General features: G+C 35.0%; 3 protein-coding genes across 3 annotated transcripts; all 3 read right to left on the reverse strand.

The window, feature by feature from the left end:
- Positions 1-1,607: 1,607 nt before the first annotated feature.
- LOTGIDRAFT_164376 (hypothetical protein) lies at positions 1,608-8,025 on the reverse strand (the record flags this gene model as incomplete). The annotated part of the gene is made up of 2 exons (XM_009060904.1): positions 1,608-2,367; positions 7,892-8,025. 2 exons carry the CDS (start codon positions 8,023-8,025, stop codon positions 1,608-1,610), a joined length of 894 nt encoding a protein of 297 aa, XP_009059152.1.
- Positions 8,026-10,029: 2,004 nt separating this feature from the next.
- On the reverse strand, positions 10,030-10,898 carry LOTGIDRAFT_75642 (hypothetical protein; the record flags this gene model as incomplete). The annotated part of the gene is made up of 3 exons (XM_009060861.1): positions 10,030-10,262; positions 10,293-10,415; positions 10,553-10,898. Coding segments are annotated over 3 exons (702 nt in total), but the record flags the coding sequence as incomplete, so codon positions are not given.
- A 3,285-nt stretch (positions 10,899-14,183) lies between these two features.
- On the reverse strand, positions 14,184-16,250 carry LOTGIDRAFT_233892 (hypothetical protein; the record flags this gene model as incomplete). The annotated part of the gene is made up of 2 exons (XM_009060905.1): positions 14,184-16,000; positions 16,231-16,250. 2 exons carry the CDS (start codon positions 16,248-16,250, stop codon positions 15,247-15,249), a joined length of 774 nt encoding a protein of 257 aa, XP_009059153.1. The 3' UTR covers positions 14,184-15,246.

Here is a 16,250-nt window from a genome sequence, read left to right on the forward strand (position 1 = left end):
CCAATTTTCTGTCCGATTTCTGAAGATAATGACTTCCTTATAGTTTAACCCATTTGTGGTTTCAGCAAATCTTAACAGATTATATATCTGGAATGTGTAATACATTAAATATCATACTTCCAAAGTGTAAACAAACTGTTATAACTTTACTAATCATCATCCGATCATGACACCCACGACTGATGTTTTTGCTGTTAAAAATGTCTTATACAGGAATCATAAATCATTCTTACCGATTTTACATAATAGTCCATGAGAAATGGTGTTCGTTTAGTTTGTGTGCCAATCCATACAGAGTTTTGTAGGTTTCTTCAGAAGATTTAAAACCCTCAGCAGCAAATTTTGAAGCCCTCAGTAACAACCTTTTTCTACAGCAATTTTTATTCCCATTCACATTATTTCTATCCTTTTTCTATTCCCAAAATTCAAGTTCATTTACCTTATTTTTAAGTAATAGTAACACTATGTTTAGTAGTTAAAGACGTACTACTTAATCAGCTAATGACAGATATTTACAGATTCTACGAATATAAAAACATATATTACAGTAGTGTAACCTATTTTCGTGTATATAAAGATTCAACACGGAATTTCGTCAAAGTTAAAAAAACGGATTTTTTTTTTTATGTTTTAGATGTTTCCTCAGATATTCTACAAAATAATTAAAATTGGATTGTTTCGATTTTCTTTATGAATCTCTCACTTTGACCTATATTTCATGAGTAACCAACGCAAAATGCGTCACTATTCTCGTGTACAAGGTTTGATCTATAAATAAGTCGAGAAAAAAACGTTGTATGGATGCCCAGTGATAAAATTAACTTCTCTTAGTATTTATCTTTAATAGGCTTATAAATAAGTCGAGAAAAAAACGTTGTATGGATGCCCAGTGATAAAATTAACTTCTCTTAGTATTTATCTTTAATAGGCCTATCAATTCATTATAACTAGTGACAATTCTTTAAAGAACCATGATTTAAAAAAAAAAAATAGTGACTGAAAAAATAAGATACGTAGCGTGATTTATTGCTAAAAGTCATTGAAACAACATAAGAATATAGCCCACTTTGTGTTCCATAGAATTTTTCTGCTGACACGGAATCCGCTAGTTGATCACGTGACTTCATTCGTTGGACTACATTCTAGCAGACGACTCATGGAATTCCGATTACAGATTGAGATTATTAGGAAATTCGGCCAATAAAAAATTGTGACGTTTGGTAATAATTTAAATCCGCCATTTTGTATTTGTCAAAGTATACATTAATACATTTTACCTTGCTTGAAACTACTGGATTCATTCTACTAGCTGTTATTGTAGTTTATCAAAACAAGCAAATGCGGAGGTCACGCGAGGAGGCACATGTACATTATTAATCATTTCCGGAAATGTACGAAAAATAGGTTAGCACGAACTTAGGTTACTTGACTGTATAAGAAGATAAAAGTTTTTGACCAAACGTTTCTATAATGTTCACAATTTAAAGTATACTATCAAAGTTTAGAGCCTGAACTAATTTCTCTAATTTAGAAATACCCATGAGTATATACTGTATGTGACTTACGGACATTATACGTCCAATTTCTTCGTCAACTAATAGCTCCGTTTATGATGCATTTATTGCCCTCTCGGTATTTTCCAAATGAGCCATCATGGCTTCCATAGAAACCAACCCTTTTTCAATATTTTCTTCAAAATTTTTCAATTCCTCAGATATTTTATGCTTGTCTCCCTTGTGTTTGGCCATAGAATTGGTCACAACCGTGTGAAAATCTATAGGAAGAGATATGATTGAAAATACGACCCCAAGAATAGACATACATTTGGCAGCGTCGCGGACCAGTCCGTAGGCTGAGCGACCAACAACAATAGCTACATCGGTGATTCTTGTGAAGCCGATCAGATTTTTGACTAGGCCTATCGTCTGATTTCCCTGTTCTGCGTTTTTGTTACGACTTAAAACATGAAATAAAAAATTACAATCTTCAAAAAGATGCTGAATTTTTTCCAAACATTTTTCGTCCTTTTCTAGCAACTTATTTATTAGATTTTCTTCCCTTTTACTAATAACAAAATCAGCAATTGAGGCACCAGATGCTACTAAAGTGCTAAAACCTCCGACCCCAGCACCAACGCCTGAAACTATAAGGGATGTGCCAAATGTAAAGAAAGATGCAGCGAATCCACCAATAACCAATCCAGTTCCAACAGTACCGGCGACTCCACCAGAAATCTTACAAATTTGGACATCACTGGCTAATTTATCTAACGCTTTTCTTTCCTCTGATAAAATTGTCAGCAGTTCTCGACGACCATGAATGCTTTTACTAAGACATTTCTTGGATTCTGAAACTTTGTACTTAAATCTGAAAAATCAAACATTTAACATTGAAAATATATTCTGCAATTGGCAATAATGACGGCCCGAGTTTTTTTCTAGGTTATTACGTCTTTAAGAAATTTAAAAATTGAAAACATATATAGTTATACGACCATATTGCGTTCTAAGGTTTTTGCAGCTTCTTTGCCACATGTGTACTGCACTTTTATACTGCTCAGATAGGAGATATTACAACGCCTTTGAGACGACCGTCTCGATCCCGTGGCATTCTCAACGCGTTCAAAAACAGATCGCCGAACATTGACGTTAGTTTTGAACAAATCCAAAACAAATGCTGCGACTCGGCGAATATGTGGCGACAATTGCATGATGTCTGATGTGTCCTACACGCTCATACCACGCTTATAGCGACCTAAACACGCTCTGAGCCAATTTTCTGTCGAAGTATTAGCGCAGTAAGAACGCCTTCCAGTATGGTGGGGCCATTAGATAGCAAATGTGATGAGTTTGAAGTAGGCGCACCAAGTTGTTGTTTTTTTTTTAAATAACTATTATGGAGACAGCATTTTCGATTTTTTGTTTTTTAAAATATATCAATTTTCAACTTGGCTTTGCTTTACCATTGAGATCTTGGATTCATATTCTAGCAGCATTGTAAAAGTACTGATTTCGATATCATATTAAAGACATTTTTCCAGTGTGGTATGAAATAAATGATATTTTACAGACAAAAAAAAATAAACGGTTTAGTGTTTCAAACTATGATCAGTTTTAACTTTCGGTGTAATTGATATAGGCTATGTCAACCAAACTTATGCAGATCGGTATCCTGCATCGGTTTATCTGATTTTGAGGAGCATAGAAAATAGAGAAAAATGTTGTACTTTTGATTTAGCTTTTTTGAAATTTTTTAAAGGCTTATATCTCATGACCTTGACCTTTGACCTTGACCACAATGACCTTGACTATCAGGTGATACTTTGACATTTGAAGTCCGACACCCGTTTTATAGCTGTCCAAAAACAACCAAATTTGACAATATGGACTGCTAAAGCACGTGACAATATTCACCTAGAGGGTTAATTCTTTAATTCTAAATGTGCTTTTCAAACAAAAATTTCAAATGAAAAACTGAAGTGATTTTTCTCTTTTTTTACAACTCGTATAAATTTCATTTTTTCTCAGATGTTTCAACTTTACAATTAAAAACACGTTGTTGCCTACGCCCAAACAGATGATCACACCCTTTTAATGACTTTGGATCAATACCGTGTGGAGGTTCTGCGTGTCGTAACTGCGATCATGTACCTATTCTCATTATTTTCAAATCAAAAACACCAGCTAAAATTTTCATTTCAGTGACCTACTTTCTTGCATTGACCAAAATGTAATATACCTAATTTATTTTTAACGTCCAATATGTTGGCGAAACTAAAAATATGTTGAGAAACCGCTTTAATGGCCATCACTACGATGTCGTACATGACAAAACAGACCGATTGCGAATCATTTTAACCTCCCCGACCACTCCATTGAAGACTTGGTAGTCGAGACTGTTGAGCCGATGCTTAACATTAAATCAAAACAGAAGATTATAGCGCAAGAGCTATTGGATGGACAAGCTGGACACAGTATATCAGAATCATGGTTTAAATCTACAGCACGGTAACCACATAATCCTCTTCATTACTACCTATAATCATAGTGCGACCAGTGAATAAACTCTATAAAGCTCTGCAAGAGAAATACCTGTTTATACCTAAACAGTTGTTACAGCCTTCAAGAAGAATAAAAATCTCAGTTTTCAACAACAGGATAATGAACGCTAATTGTGGGATTTTGCTTCCTCAAAGTCCCAGTTTGTTATCGAAATGTCAATTCTTTTTGTTATCGAAATTTCCACACCTGTTCAAGCAAAGGCTGCAACGCAACAGCTGCAGCAACATTTCTACATGTGTAGACCTTCTGTAGTGGCAACGGACATGTAGTTATTAAAAACTTCATTGCTTTTTGTCTGAGTAATCTAAAATAAATTGAGCAAAGACAGTTCAACGAAATGAAGACAATTGTATAGTCAAATTCTTTACTTTACTTCCGGTTTAAACCGGAAATCGGTTCTCACTTCCGGTGTAATTAATTTAGCGCGACGAAACTTATAAAAATCGATAGCCAACGTTATGAAAAAAAACGAAGAAGATAAGACGTTTGACCTTGACCTTTATTGGGTCAAAGTTCATTGACTTTGACTATCAGCTAATACTTTCATATTTGACATCTACTTCCGGTATTATGGATGTCCAAAAACAGCCAAATTCTCAACTTTGGACTGCTCTAGCACGTTACCTGCTCTTTCCAGTTATATACAATAATAGTTTTTTAATGCAAAATTGAAATTTTTTAAAAATTTAAGTCATCCATTTGGCCAATTTGTGTTAAAAGCTCAATTGTTTCAGCTTTATAGTTAAAAAAAAAGGAACGGGTTTTGGAAATTCCATATTTTCAATTTTTGACATTGAACTTGATTGACCTTGACCTTTTTAGGATCGAAGGTCATTGACCTTAATTATAGATTCATACCTTTGTAATTGAAGTCTAATGACAACTTCCGGTTAAATAGCCGTATGCATTTTGAAAACTTGACTGAATATCTCGTGACCTTGACCTTTGTTGACATTCCCTTTTACAAGGTCAGAGGTTGTTGATTGATACTTTCTGTTGTCTGACGTCTACTTCCGGTTTCATAACCTTCCAAAGACATAAAATGTCATAACTTTAGACAGTTCTGGCACGTGGCTTAATTAACCCAGAAGGTTGATTTTTTTCAGACTCTTGCAATTTGCCACATTAGCAAAGTCCTACTGTGTGCCACGTGTGGCTCTAGTTTTTTTTCGATTTTTACAGAGGGCACACAGCTAAGCCTTTATCAGCTGCAATTGTGGACCTTCTGTAGTGGCAACGTTGTTAATGAATATAAATTGGAACATTTTTGCCAAGTCGATATTTGCACATTACCAGAGACTCATTTCGGCCGAATTTTGCAATATTTGCTTTCTTCGATTAATTAAAATTTTTAGGCGCAAAGATAGATTATGTTATATTCGATGAAGAGTAGGTTTTAAGATTTATTAGCACACATCGTGAAGATTACAGAGAAAATATATGATGTAAACATCAGGAAAGCAAACCTAAGACTGACGGTTTATTTAAAACCCAGATTATTATGCACTTTTGAAATGGACACTGATAATCTGTCACAAAGTCTTTGAATCTAGTTGGTTACCTAATTCGTCTCCCATAACTGATAGTCCTGTGTTCTCTCTTCTTTTGAACTGGAACTGGATCTGACGGATGACGTTCAATTTCAGGACCACTGGCAATAATGAGATCAAAGTGTGGTAATCCATGTAAAAATATGTGGCATTTCTTCACTGCCCAGGCAGCACCGAGGGCTTCAATCTCGATCATGGCATACCGGTTGGTGTAACAAATCTAGAAGCAGCTTGAATTAGGCGACACGTTCCATCATCTTGAGTCTGTGTAAGAGCTAGGTCTAAACCATAAGCGTCTACTCTCAATTGGGATGGTTTTGATCGGTCGAAATAAGCTAAGACCGGAGTTGACGTTAGCAGTTCTTTGGTAGCTGTCCTCTTGTTCCTGATTCCGAACGAATTCGTTCTTGGGTTTCAGAGACGTAGTGGCTGCATAGCATCAGCTGTATCAGAGGGAAATCTGCTAGTTGATTTACCAATCCAAAAAATAAACGAACATCAGTAATATTGCCAGATCTTGGAAAGTCTTTCACGGCTCTAGTCAATTCTGGACTGATTTCATATCCGTTGGATCTCAAGATGTCACCGCAAAATTGTACTCAGTGTACACCAAATTGACAATGACAATGTCATCAACTATTTTGACGACTCCTTGTAGGTCGCGTCTATCGTAATGTTCCGATATGTTACTAATACCATCAGGTGCCTTGAGACAATTATACCGTCCAAAGGGAGTAATGAACGTGGTTAAATGCTCAGAGAGTTTATATTGCCAATAGCCTGTCAATGCATCTACTTTACTAAAGCTACTAGCTTCTTGTGATGGAATAGATGAGGCAGCTGCGTGAGGGGTAACTGATTGGTAACGCTCACGCACTATTGACTTGTTGGGCTTGGTAAGGTCTATACACATGCGGATATCTGTGGAATTCTTTTTTGGTATGACAACAATGGGGTGGCACCATTCAAAGGTTCCGTAACGGGACTGATGACAACTTGTTGCACTATATCATCCAACTTTTGTTTCAGTTTATCTCTAAGTGGAATCGGAATTCTGCGAGGTGTATGAACTGAAAAAGGTTTCGAATCTGAAGTCGACTGCATCTTTAAAGTTTCACCTTCCATGTCCTTAGGTTGATCATCAAAAACACTTGGATATGATCTCACCAATGTAGCCTTAAGTTCATGCGAAATTGTATTTCCATGCGACGTTACGGATTTGATCCAATCTACTGAGATGAGTCCTAACGTGCGTAATGTTGGTCGACCCAGTATAACACCAACCATACCTACATGACATAAATTCTCTGTTGTATGGCGTTGTTGTAGACTGTTATGCTGGCATCGAAGTATCCTTCACACTGTAGATTTTCATTATTTGCTCCAAGTAAGGGTCGATCTGGTGGAGATAGTTGTGCAGTGAGACCAGTAGATCAAAAAGTATCTGTTCCCAAAGCCGTGACGACAGACCCTGTGTCAAGACAGGCATCAAATGGTCGTTGGTTAATTCGGATGGTTACAATAAACTCATCATCACCATGACTGGATGTCCTTAAAATAGTGGATCGGATATATCTGACCGTCTGTACGCTTTTGCAGTGTGGACTGTTCTTGAAGTGACCCATACATTTACACATGGAACATGTTTTACCGTAGGCAGGACATTAACGTGGAGAGTGATTTTTAAACACTTTTTACAGTCATAAGTCCTGGGAGTTTTAGCTGTGGGTATATGAGATTTAATCTTGTAAGGTGGGTTCGCTTTAGTCTTGGCATTCTGATAGCGCGAGGCACGATTAATACCATTGCATCCTCCAATCTCGGAAACTTGCTGAGCTGAGCTGACGACTCCTGTGAACGGCAAATGTCGATTGCTTTTGTTAGAGTTAATGCAGAAGATTTGGCTAGAAGAAGTTTACGAACATCACTGCTGTTTATGCCTATGATGATTCTATCAGTATCACGTATGAGGCGATGCTGAAGATCCTCAAGAAAAATTGCAAGTTTTTAAAAGTTCCTTGACTTCCGTAAGAAAATCATCAAAAGTTTCATTCACTGCCTGTTCGCGAGTGTTAAAATGAAATGTTACTACAACTTCGTTGAGGTTTCCTTGGGCATAAATTTCTAGAGCATGCAATATTTAGTTAGCCTGTCTTCTTTGAGCATCTGTGAGTAAGAATTTTGATGATTCGTCTCTAAGGCCTCTTTCAATAAAGAAATTTATGTTGTTGACATCGGCATAAATATCCGAACTTTCTTTCCAAGTTTTGATATTTTCACCTGTCTACTGAAAGATCAACTTTGTCCGGTAGAAGGCCAAACTGGATTTTGTTGTGAAGAGGATAGGGAACGTTTATCTGTGGTACTTCAGCTTGTGGAGCGTCAGCATTTTGATTTTGTACATGGCCCGCCATGATTTCACAATAACAACAAATATGGCGTCGATTTTCCGATTGTTGTCAACAAAGTTTTTTCACTCAAAAATTAACTCACTTTTTTGTAAAATTGTACTGTCTTTTGGACGACGATGGCGTGTAAAACTGTCGCAGCGCCATGTTATGCTCGATGAAGAGTAAGTTTTAAGATTTATTAGCACACATCGTCAAGACTACAGAGAGACAATATTATGATGTAAACATTAGAAAAGCAAACGTAAGGCTGACGTAATCAAGCAAGTCTATCTCTTTCGACTAGGGAGTCAATCAAGGGAAGCAACTTAGTTCCATTGTCTCACAGATTACTAAATTAAACAAAATGGTACACAGTCAAATTTTTAGCTTCACTTCTGATTTAAACGTAAAATTGATTTTAACTTCCGGTTGAATAACTTCTAGTTTAATTTTAAAATCTAGACCGGAAGTGATTCTTTGGCCGCCATATTGATATGACACACTTGTGTATAACTCAAAATGGGGCCTCAGCGAAGAATTGGACGTGTATAATTTTTATGTGTATGTAATCTGTAAACGATTGCCAACAAATACTAGGAAGCCGATATTTGAATTTCACTTTTGCTTTTTTGCAACTTTCGGTTGAAGTTTCTATTAAGTTTTGTAATTTTGATCTCGTACGTGACCTTGACCTTTATAAGGCCATAGGTACTGGTATTGGATATATGTTATATTTGATATAAATATGATGATAGCTGGTATTTGATATAAATATGATAGCTGGTATTTGATATAAATATGATAGCTGGTATTTGATATAAATATGATAGCTGGTATTTGATATATGATAGCCAGTATATGATATAAATATGATAGCTGGTATTTGCTATAAATATGATTAAATATGATAGCTGGTATTTGATATAAATATGATAGCTGGTATTTGATGTAAATATGATTAAATATGATGGCTGGTATTTGATATAAATATGATAGCTGGTTTTTGATAAAAATATGATAGGTGATATTTGATATAAACATGATAGCTGGTATTTGATATAAATATGATAGCTGATATTGGATATAAATATGATAGCTGATATTTGATATATGATAGTGATATTTGATATATGATAGTGATATTTGATATATGATAGTGATATTTGATATATGATAGTGATATTTGATATATGATAGTGATATTTGATATAAATATGATAGCTGATATTTGATATATGATAGTGATATTTGATATATGATAGTGATATTTGATATATGATGGCTGTTATTTGATATAAATATGATAACTGGTATTTGATATAAATATGATAGCTGATATTTGATATAAATATGATAGCTGGTATTTGATATAAATATGATAGCTGGTATTTGATATAAATATGATAGCTAGTATTTGATTTTAAAATGATGACTGGTATTTGACATTTGATAACTGGTAATTGATATAAATATGATGACTAGTATTGGATATATGATAGCTGGTATTTGATATAAATATGATAGCTGGTATTTGATATAAATATGATAGCTGGTATTTGATATAAATATGATGGCTGGTATTTTATATATGATAGCTGATATTTGATATAAATATGGTACCTGGTATTTGATATAAATATGATGACTGGTATTTGATATAAATATAATTACTGGTATTTTATATTGATGATGGCTGGTATTTGATTTATGATATCTGGTTTTTGATATAAATATGATAGCTGGTATTTGATATAAATATAATAGCTCGTATTTGATATATGGGGGCAGGTATTGTATGGTAACTGATATTTGATCTAAGCAGAATAACCAGCAGTTGGTAAATGATTTATTCTTGTCTGGCTGTAGAAAATGATGATTAGCCTATTGTTTGGAGATGAATAACTACTGCATAATGATGACTTACTCAATAGTGGTGTTCAAGTTCTCTAAACGATTGTTCAGTTGAAGGATTTCTTCCTCTGCCTTTTCTTGATCCGCTTTCCTAGACCTTTCTATCTCGTTAATAACATCTTGATTGTATTGTTTTATCTGTTCAATACTGTGTTGTTTTCGTTTGCTTTCATCGTCCATTTGCTTCATAATTGCTTCTTTCTCATCTCGCATTTTCTGTAAATCTTTCTGGAACTGTACATTCTTCTCAAATTCTCTTTGACTATTGTTGATAGATTGTTTTAATTGTGACTCTTTCTGATGTTGCAGTTCAGCTTCCAGTTTGCTGTTTCTATCTTCAAGTTCTCTTTCTCTCTTGTGGGCCTCTTCCTACTGTTTACGCAGTTTCTCTTCAAATTTCTTCTCTGCGTCAGCCAATAATTCATCTGTGTAGTGTTGTTTCTTATTCTGTAGAAAAACGTCTTTAATCATCTGTAATAAACTATCTACGCTCTCAGTAACTACTTCAAGAGATGCCCAGTTGTTAATAGCCATCTTCCCTTGACACTGGCTGACAATAGATTTCAGATCATCGCCTGCACTATAAATATGTCTCGAGATCTACTTTAGAGAAATCAAGAGTATCTTTTCCTGTGAAAACAATGATTTCCAAACAAATCTTTCAGTAATTCAACAGTTTCCAGTTCTTGGATAGTAAACCGACCGATGGATAAGACAAAAATAAAAATATGTGGACCTGGTCTGTTCTCTTTCGCTGTTCTCACGAGAATTTTAGCTGTTCCCATGTTGTTTGTAGAAGTATCAAAAAGGCCTGGAGTATCAACAAGAACAAGTTTATAATATTCGTCGAGCATCCGTTCTGCTCGCGTAAGTTCTTTTGTGCAGGACTGAGCCCCTACTTTGGAAGAAAATATATCTTTCCCAAGAATGTTGTTACCTAATAAACTTTTACCAACTCCAGTCTTGCCTAACATAACAACACGTATTTCTTCTGTCATTGCTAAAAATAAATCGAAATTAATCAATTATATAAATAAAACTGCTATATGTGAAATATAATCGAATAGACTACACCATACATATTGGCATTGTACGAAGGGAAACCTTACCCCTGGGGTGTAGCCATGCGGTGCACGGAGACTTTAAAGAAATTATCTTATTTTGATGGACTCATTAAAGGTTAATGATGCGGTATTTCGGGTGTGAATTTTTATTTATGTAAATGTCTTAATTTCTATCTAAAAATTGGAGTATCTGAAAGTTGTACTTCTTGTCTCTGACACCGAGACATCTTTTGTCGCAGTATTCGCATTCAGCCCAAACTTCGCAAATGTTGCCGGTTAAGATGTCAGTCCTTTCGACCGAGTCAATGTTCAACTCACGAACTAATGAAAATTGATGAAGTTTGTGCCGAATGCCTTACTACCATGTTCTGGGACAAACCTCATGGCATTGATCTGTTCTTGATTAGCCATTTACATATTGGTCATCCGATTCGCTTATTATTAGTCATTTATGTCCGACATTTCACAACTATTTGTCAAGTGATAGTAATATTGCGATTTGAATATTATAGTCCCTGGCTTTAGAGCTTTTAGGGGGACAATCTAACACTTACTTGAACGTGACTCGCGGTTGACCAATCATAACTCTATATTAATTTTGAATACATTTACAAACTAAATAAGTTTACAAACTTTTGTAGTCCTGAACGACTATGCACTGATAAGCGTACAACCAGAATCACATGATCACGTGACGATTATAATTATAAGTTATAATTTCTGTGGGACCAATAAAAATAACCCTAATTAACCTAAAGACTATAATCTAAGAGTCTTAGTACTATTTAATGTTGATATTTAAATTCATGCAAATTATTCATTGCATCAAACGAACACTAAAATCATATTGCCCAATAAAGGCTAAAGTATTCATGACACACCCCTTAATGGCAGTAAATTGATGCATCATTTTAATTCAACCTAATCCTTCATATTTTTATTTATTTAAATATATCAAATAATTAGTGGCATCTCTTTTACCCATTCAAATATGATGAAATAATATTCTAACCTTTTCTCAGAACGTCCAACTTGAGCAACTTTCTCACCTTGTTGTATATACGTGAATGAAGCTGGATACTTAAGGACGTAATTTATAATGATAAAGGGCCAGATCAAAGAGCGTCATAATTAATGTACAATAGAGATAAAATACTGTTTAAACTAAAGAGCGCAAATAATGTAATAGAGTGCAGGTGTTTTATGTCAGACATGAATAAATAAGGTTTCCTGTTAAACGCATGACATGGTCATTTGAGAAAATGTCAGCGATGAGGCTTGTCCTACAAATACGCAGGAGAGATGTTCTCTACTTCCTGGGTATGGGATTAGTCATGGGATTATGTCGAAAGATGAGGGCGTGGAGGAATCCACGCTCTCAGTACTGGTGGGTTACGATTGTGAAAGGATCTCCAGATGATACAATGTGGGTAGAGAATTTTCGTATGAGAAAACAAAATATTCTATTTTCTCTGTGAGGAAATTAAACCCTATTTGCCAACTAAAGAGTTTTATGTCAAAGACCCCATTGAGTTGGACCATAGGCCCAGCATAGCTGTGTACTGGCTAGCTAGTTCTGCAGAGTTTTGGAACCTGTTTGGTGTATCTAAATGAACTGCATTTTCACGACCACATATTCTCCTAGAGTATATTTGCTTACGTAAGCAAAAGCGTTTACACGACCACTTTTACTTATGTGAGTATATATACTTACGTAATATAAGTAAACGTGGTCGTATAAACGGGGCTTTAGATGCGGGTCGTATTTACCTATCCTAGTTGTGAATCTTGTTGATCGTGTATACTGACCCTGGTTGTGATTCTTGTACACTTACCCTTTGTATACTTACCATAACTGCGGATCGTGCTTACTTACCCTAGTTGTGAACCTTGTATACTTACTCCAGTTGTTTCATCTTGTATTCTTATCTTAGTTGTTGATCTTGTATAATTACCTTAGTTGCGGATCGTATATACCTAACCCAGTCGTGAACCTTGTATACCATCCCAAGTCCATTGATCGTGTATACTGACCCTTGTTGCAGATCGTGTTTACCCACCCTCGTTGTGAATCTTGTATATTTACCCTATTTTACTGATCGTGCCTACATATCCTGTGGGTAAACTCAGCATAGTTAGTGGATATTGTATATTTGTATATTGGTGAATCCTGTATCTTACCCATGGTCCCTGTATGCTGGTTCTAATAACCTTGTATATTTTCCTTAGTAGTGCATCTTGTTTATTTGATCTTAAATCAAATTCAAATCACTGTCTGCTCCCCAAACTATATAAGATAGCTTGCCAGGCAAGGTAATAATCGCCCACTGGCAGCTTTGATTTTGAATAAAAATATTTAGAAGTACAGTAACAATTACCAGTATGAAATATTCAACCTTCAGTTATACACTTCTTTTGAACTCTTTAGGGCGATACTAAATAATTTTGAGATTGAGTTATTGCCCAAGTTCTTGAAAACGTGTTCAATCTTTAGTTCGTGAAATCTCTAGAAGATTAAGAATAACTCATACTAAATATTTTTCGATTTTTCTGATTTTCAATAGGGTTCATTCTAGGGTGATTACAAACAACTATATTAATTTTCGTCGAAATCAGTCAAGAATTGTGCCTTGTAGAGTGTTTACGAGCAATTGTCGACGGACGGACGGACCAACGGACCGACGCACTGACATGGGTGATGGCAATATACGTCCCCCATTTTCATGTGGGCGTATAAAAATAATGTTTAAACTAAAGAGCGCAAATAATATCATAGCAATTGTAGGCAAACTATTGCCTGAGAAGTGTCTATTGTGCTTTGCCCCAAAATAAGTACTGTTAGTCTTAAAATGTCTTTGCTTTGATAAAAATATAAACATAAGCACACATTATGTCTTCAAAATTTGTTTTTACAGTGACCCATTTTCAGCCAAAACTTTTTAATTTTAATTTAAATCTATGGTTTGTTGTTGCAACTGGATTCAAATTCACTCAACACGAGACAAGTTCTATAGGACTTCTTCATAATATATGCAAGCATCTCGCAATCGCTATGATACGAACTTTTTATACAACATTTATATTCCTCGTCTCTTGCCATGTCTATCAGTGCTGACTGAAGGGAGATAAATCGCCTTCTTTAATTACTATTGTCAGAAACAAGAATAACAGAAAGCTTAAGTTAGAAATGAAAGGAAAAAAACATAGTTACATGCATGCAAATGATTTTTTTAATACATGGTTTGGTAATTGAAGAGTTACACATACCATTTTACTACAAATTCAACTATATGTGTTGTAATGCTAATTTAAATAAGCTAAATCAAAGAAACAATCTAAAATGGTTAACATAAAATTTTACATAGACTATGATAATAAACCGAAACAATATAAAGCTACTATGCTTATTGGGATTTTGTTATGTTAAGGGCAATAACCAAGTTAATGTCTGAAAATTTTATAACTACATAAATTCAGGTCATATCAAAATATGTAGAATAGTCGGCGTAAAAATGCATTATTCTAAAACTGAAATGAAATGGAATCAACGTCCTACTTTTCTGTTTTTTGAGCTAATGGAAACGGACAACACCATGAAGAGACAATGGGGGAAATTTTGCCAGGACAGCCGCATTATCCTGCTCTTTTTTGATTGCCACCTGTCGAGGATCTTTAAAGGTATACAACCTCTTAGGATGACCAAAAAATTAAACCAAAATAAGTCTTTGTTCATCAGTGGACTTAGAGTCCCAGTTCCATAAAACTAAGTAATAATCCATTAAACTAACTTATTTTGAAACACGCGTTTTTTTTAATAATTGCTCAGTTTAATTAGATAGAGATTGTATTGTTTAGTCATGTCACTTGGAAAGTCAAAATGATGAATATATGCTCATATTGGCGAAGTTTGAGACTTTAATGTTTATAAGAGGTATATATCGTATTTCTTTAACGTAAGCTTATACAGCAGACGCGACCTCGGTTTAACTGTTCAATCGGAACATATATATATCAGACCCTGTCACATATATCACGGACGGGGAAACTGGGTTGAAAAATCTGAAGGTATTATCTCGACCTATGTGTTGATTAAAAATTATTCCAAGCGAATGGATGCCAGAAAGGCTGTAATTAATATGTCTCAATTATCTAAACTTTTCATGTAGCCTACAGGTGGACAAAATTAAGATTAAATTAGTCGTTTTAGATAATAAATGACGTTTTTTGACAAAAATAAAGTATAAACCAAATGGTCTACTAAAAGCTCAATTTATAATACATTAATTTTTCTCTCGGCAATTTCAAATTCAGCCATCATGTCTTCCATAGAAACCAATTCTTCTTGAATATTTTCTTCAAAAGTTTGCAATTCCTCAGATATTTTATGCTTGTCTCCCTTGTGTTTGGCAATAGAATTAGTCACAACCATATGAATATCAAACGGAAGAGATATGACTGAAAACACGACCCCAGCAATAGCAAAACCTTTGGCAGTTCCACGAAGCACTCCAAAGGCTGTGCGACTTGCATCAACAGCTACGTCGGCAACTCTTGCAAAGCGGATCGCATTTGTGACTATCGTTTTAACTGTCAGTGCCACGGTTTTGGCAATATTTAAAACATAAAGTGAAATCTTCAAATCTTCACAGAGACTCTCAAATCTTTTTATAAGTTTTGCATCCTCTTCTAGAAAATCATTTATGAGTTTTCGCTTCTTTTTACTAATAACGGAATCAGCAATTGAGGCACCAGATGCTACTATAGCGCCAGAAGCTCCAATCCCAGCACCGACGCCTGAAACTATTAGGGATATGCCAAATGTAAAGAAAGCTGCAACAAATCCACCAATAACCAATCCAGTTCCAACAGTACCGGCGACTCCACCAGTAATCTTACAAATTTGGACATCACCGGCTAATTTATCAAACTCCACTCTTTCCTTTGATAAAATTGTCAGCAATTTTTTACGACCAATGATAATTTCATGAAGACATTGCTTAGTGTTTCTGATATTAACTTTTAACCTGAAATATTTAACATTTATCATTGATTCAGTTGAGAGTAAAGAGTTGAAAAGATAGCTTTGGCAACTTTGATTTTAAATAAACAGATTTGGAAGTACAGTAACAATATTACCAGTATGAAATATTCAACCCTCAGTCTTCACTTCTTTTCACCATTTTGGGGCGATACTGTATAATATTATCAAGTTTCGTCAAAATCTGTCAAGAATTGGGCCTTTTAGAGTGTTTACAGGCTAAAACTTGAACGCAT

This window comes from Lottia gigantea (genome assembly GCF_000327385.1).
Source record: "Lottia gigantea unplaced genomic scaffold LOTGIsca_45, whole genome shotgun sequence".
Lineage (NCBI taxonomy): Eukaryota > Metazoa > Mollusca > Gastropoda > Lottiidae > Lottia > Lottia gigantea.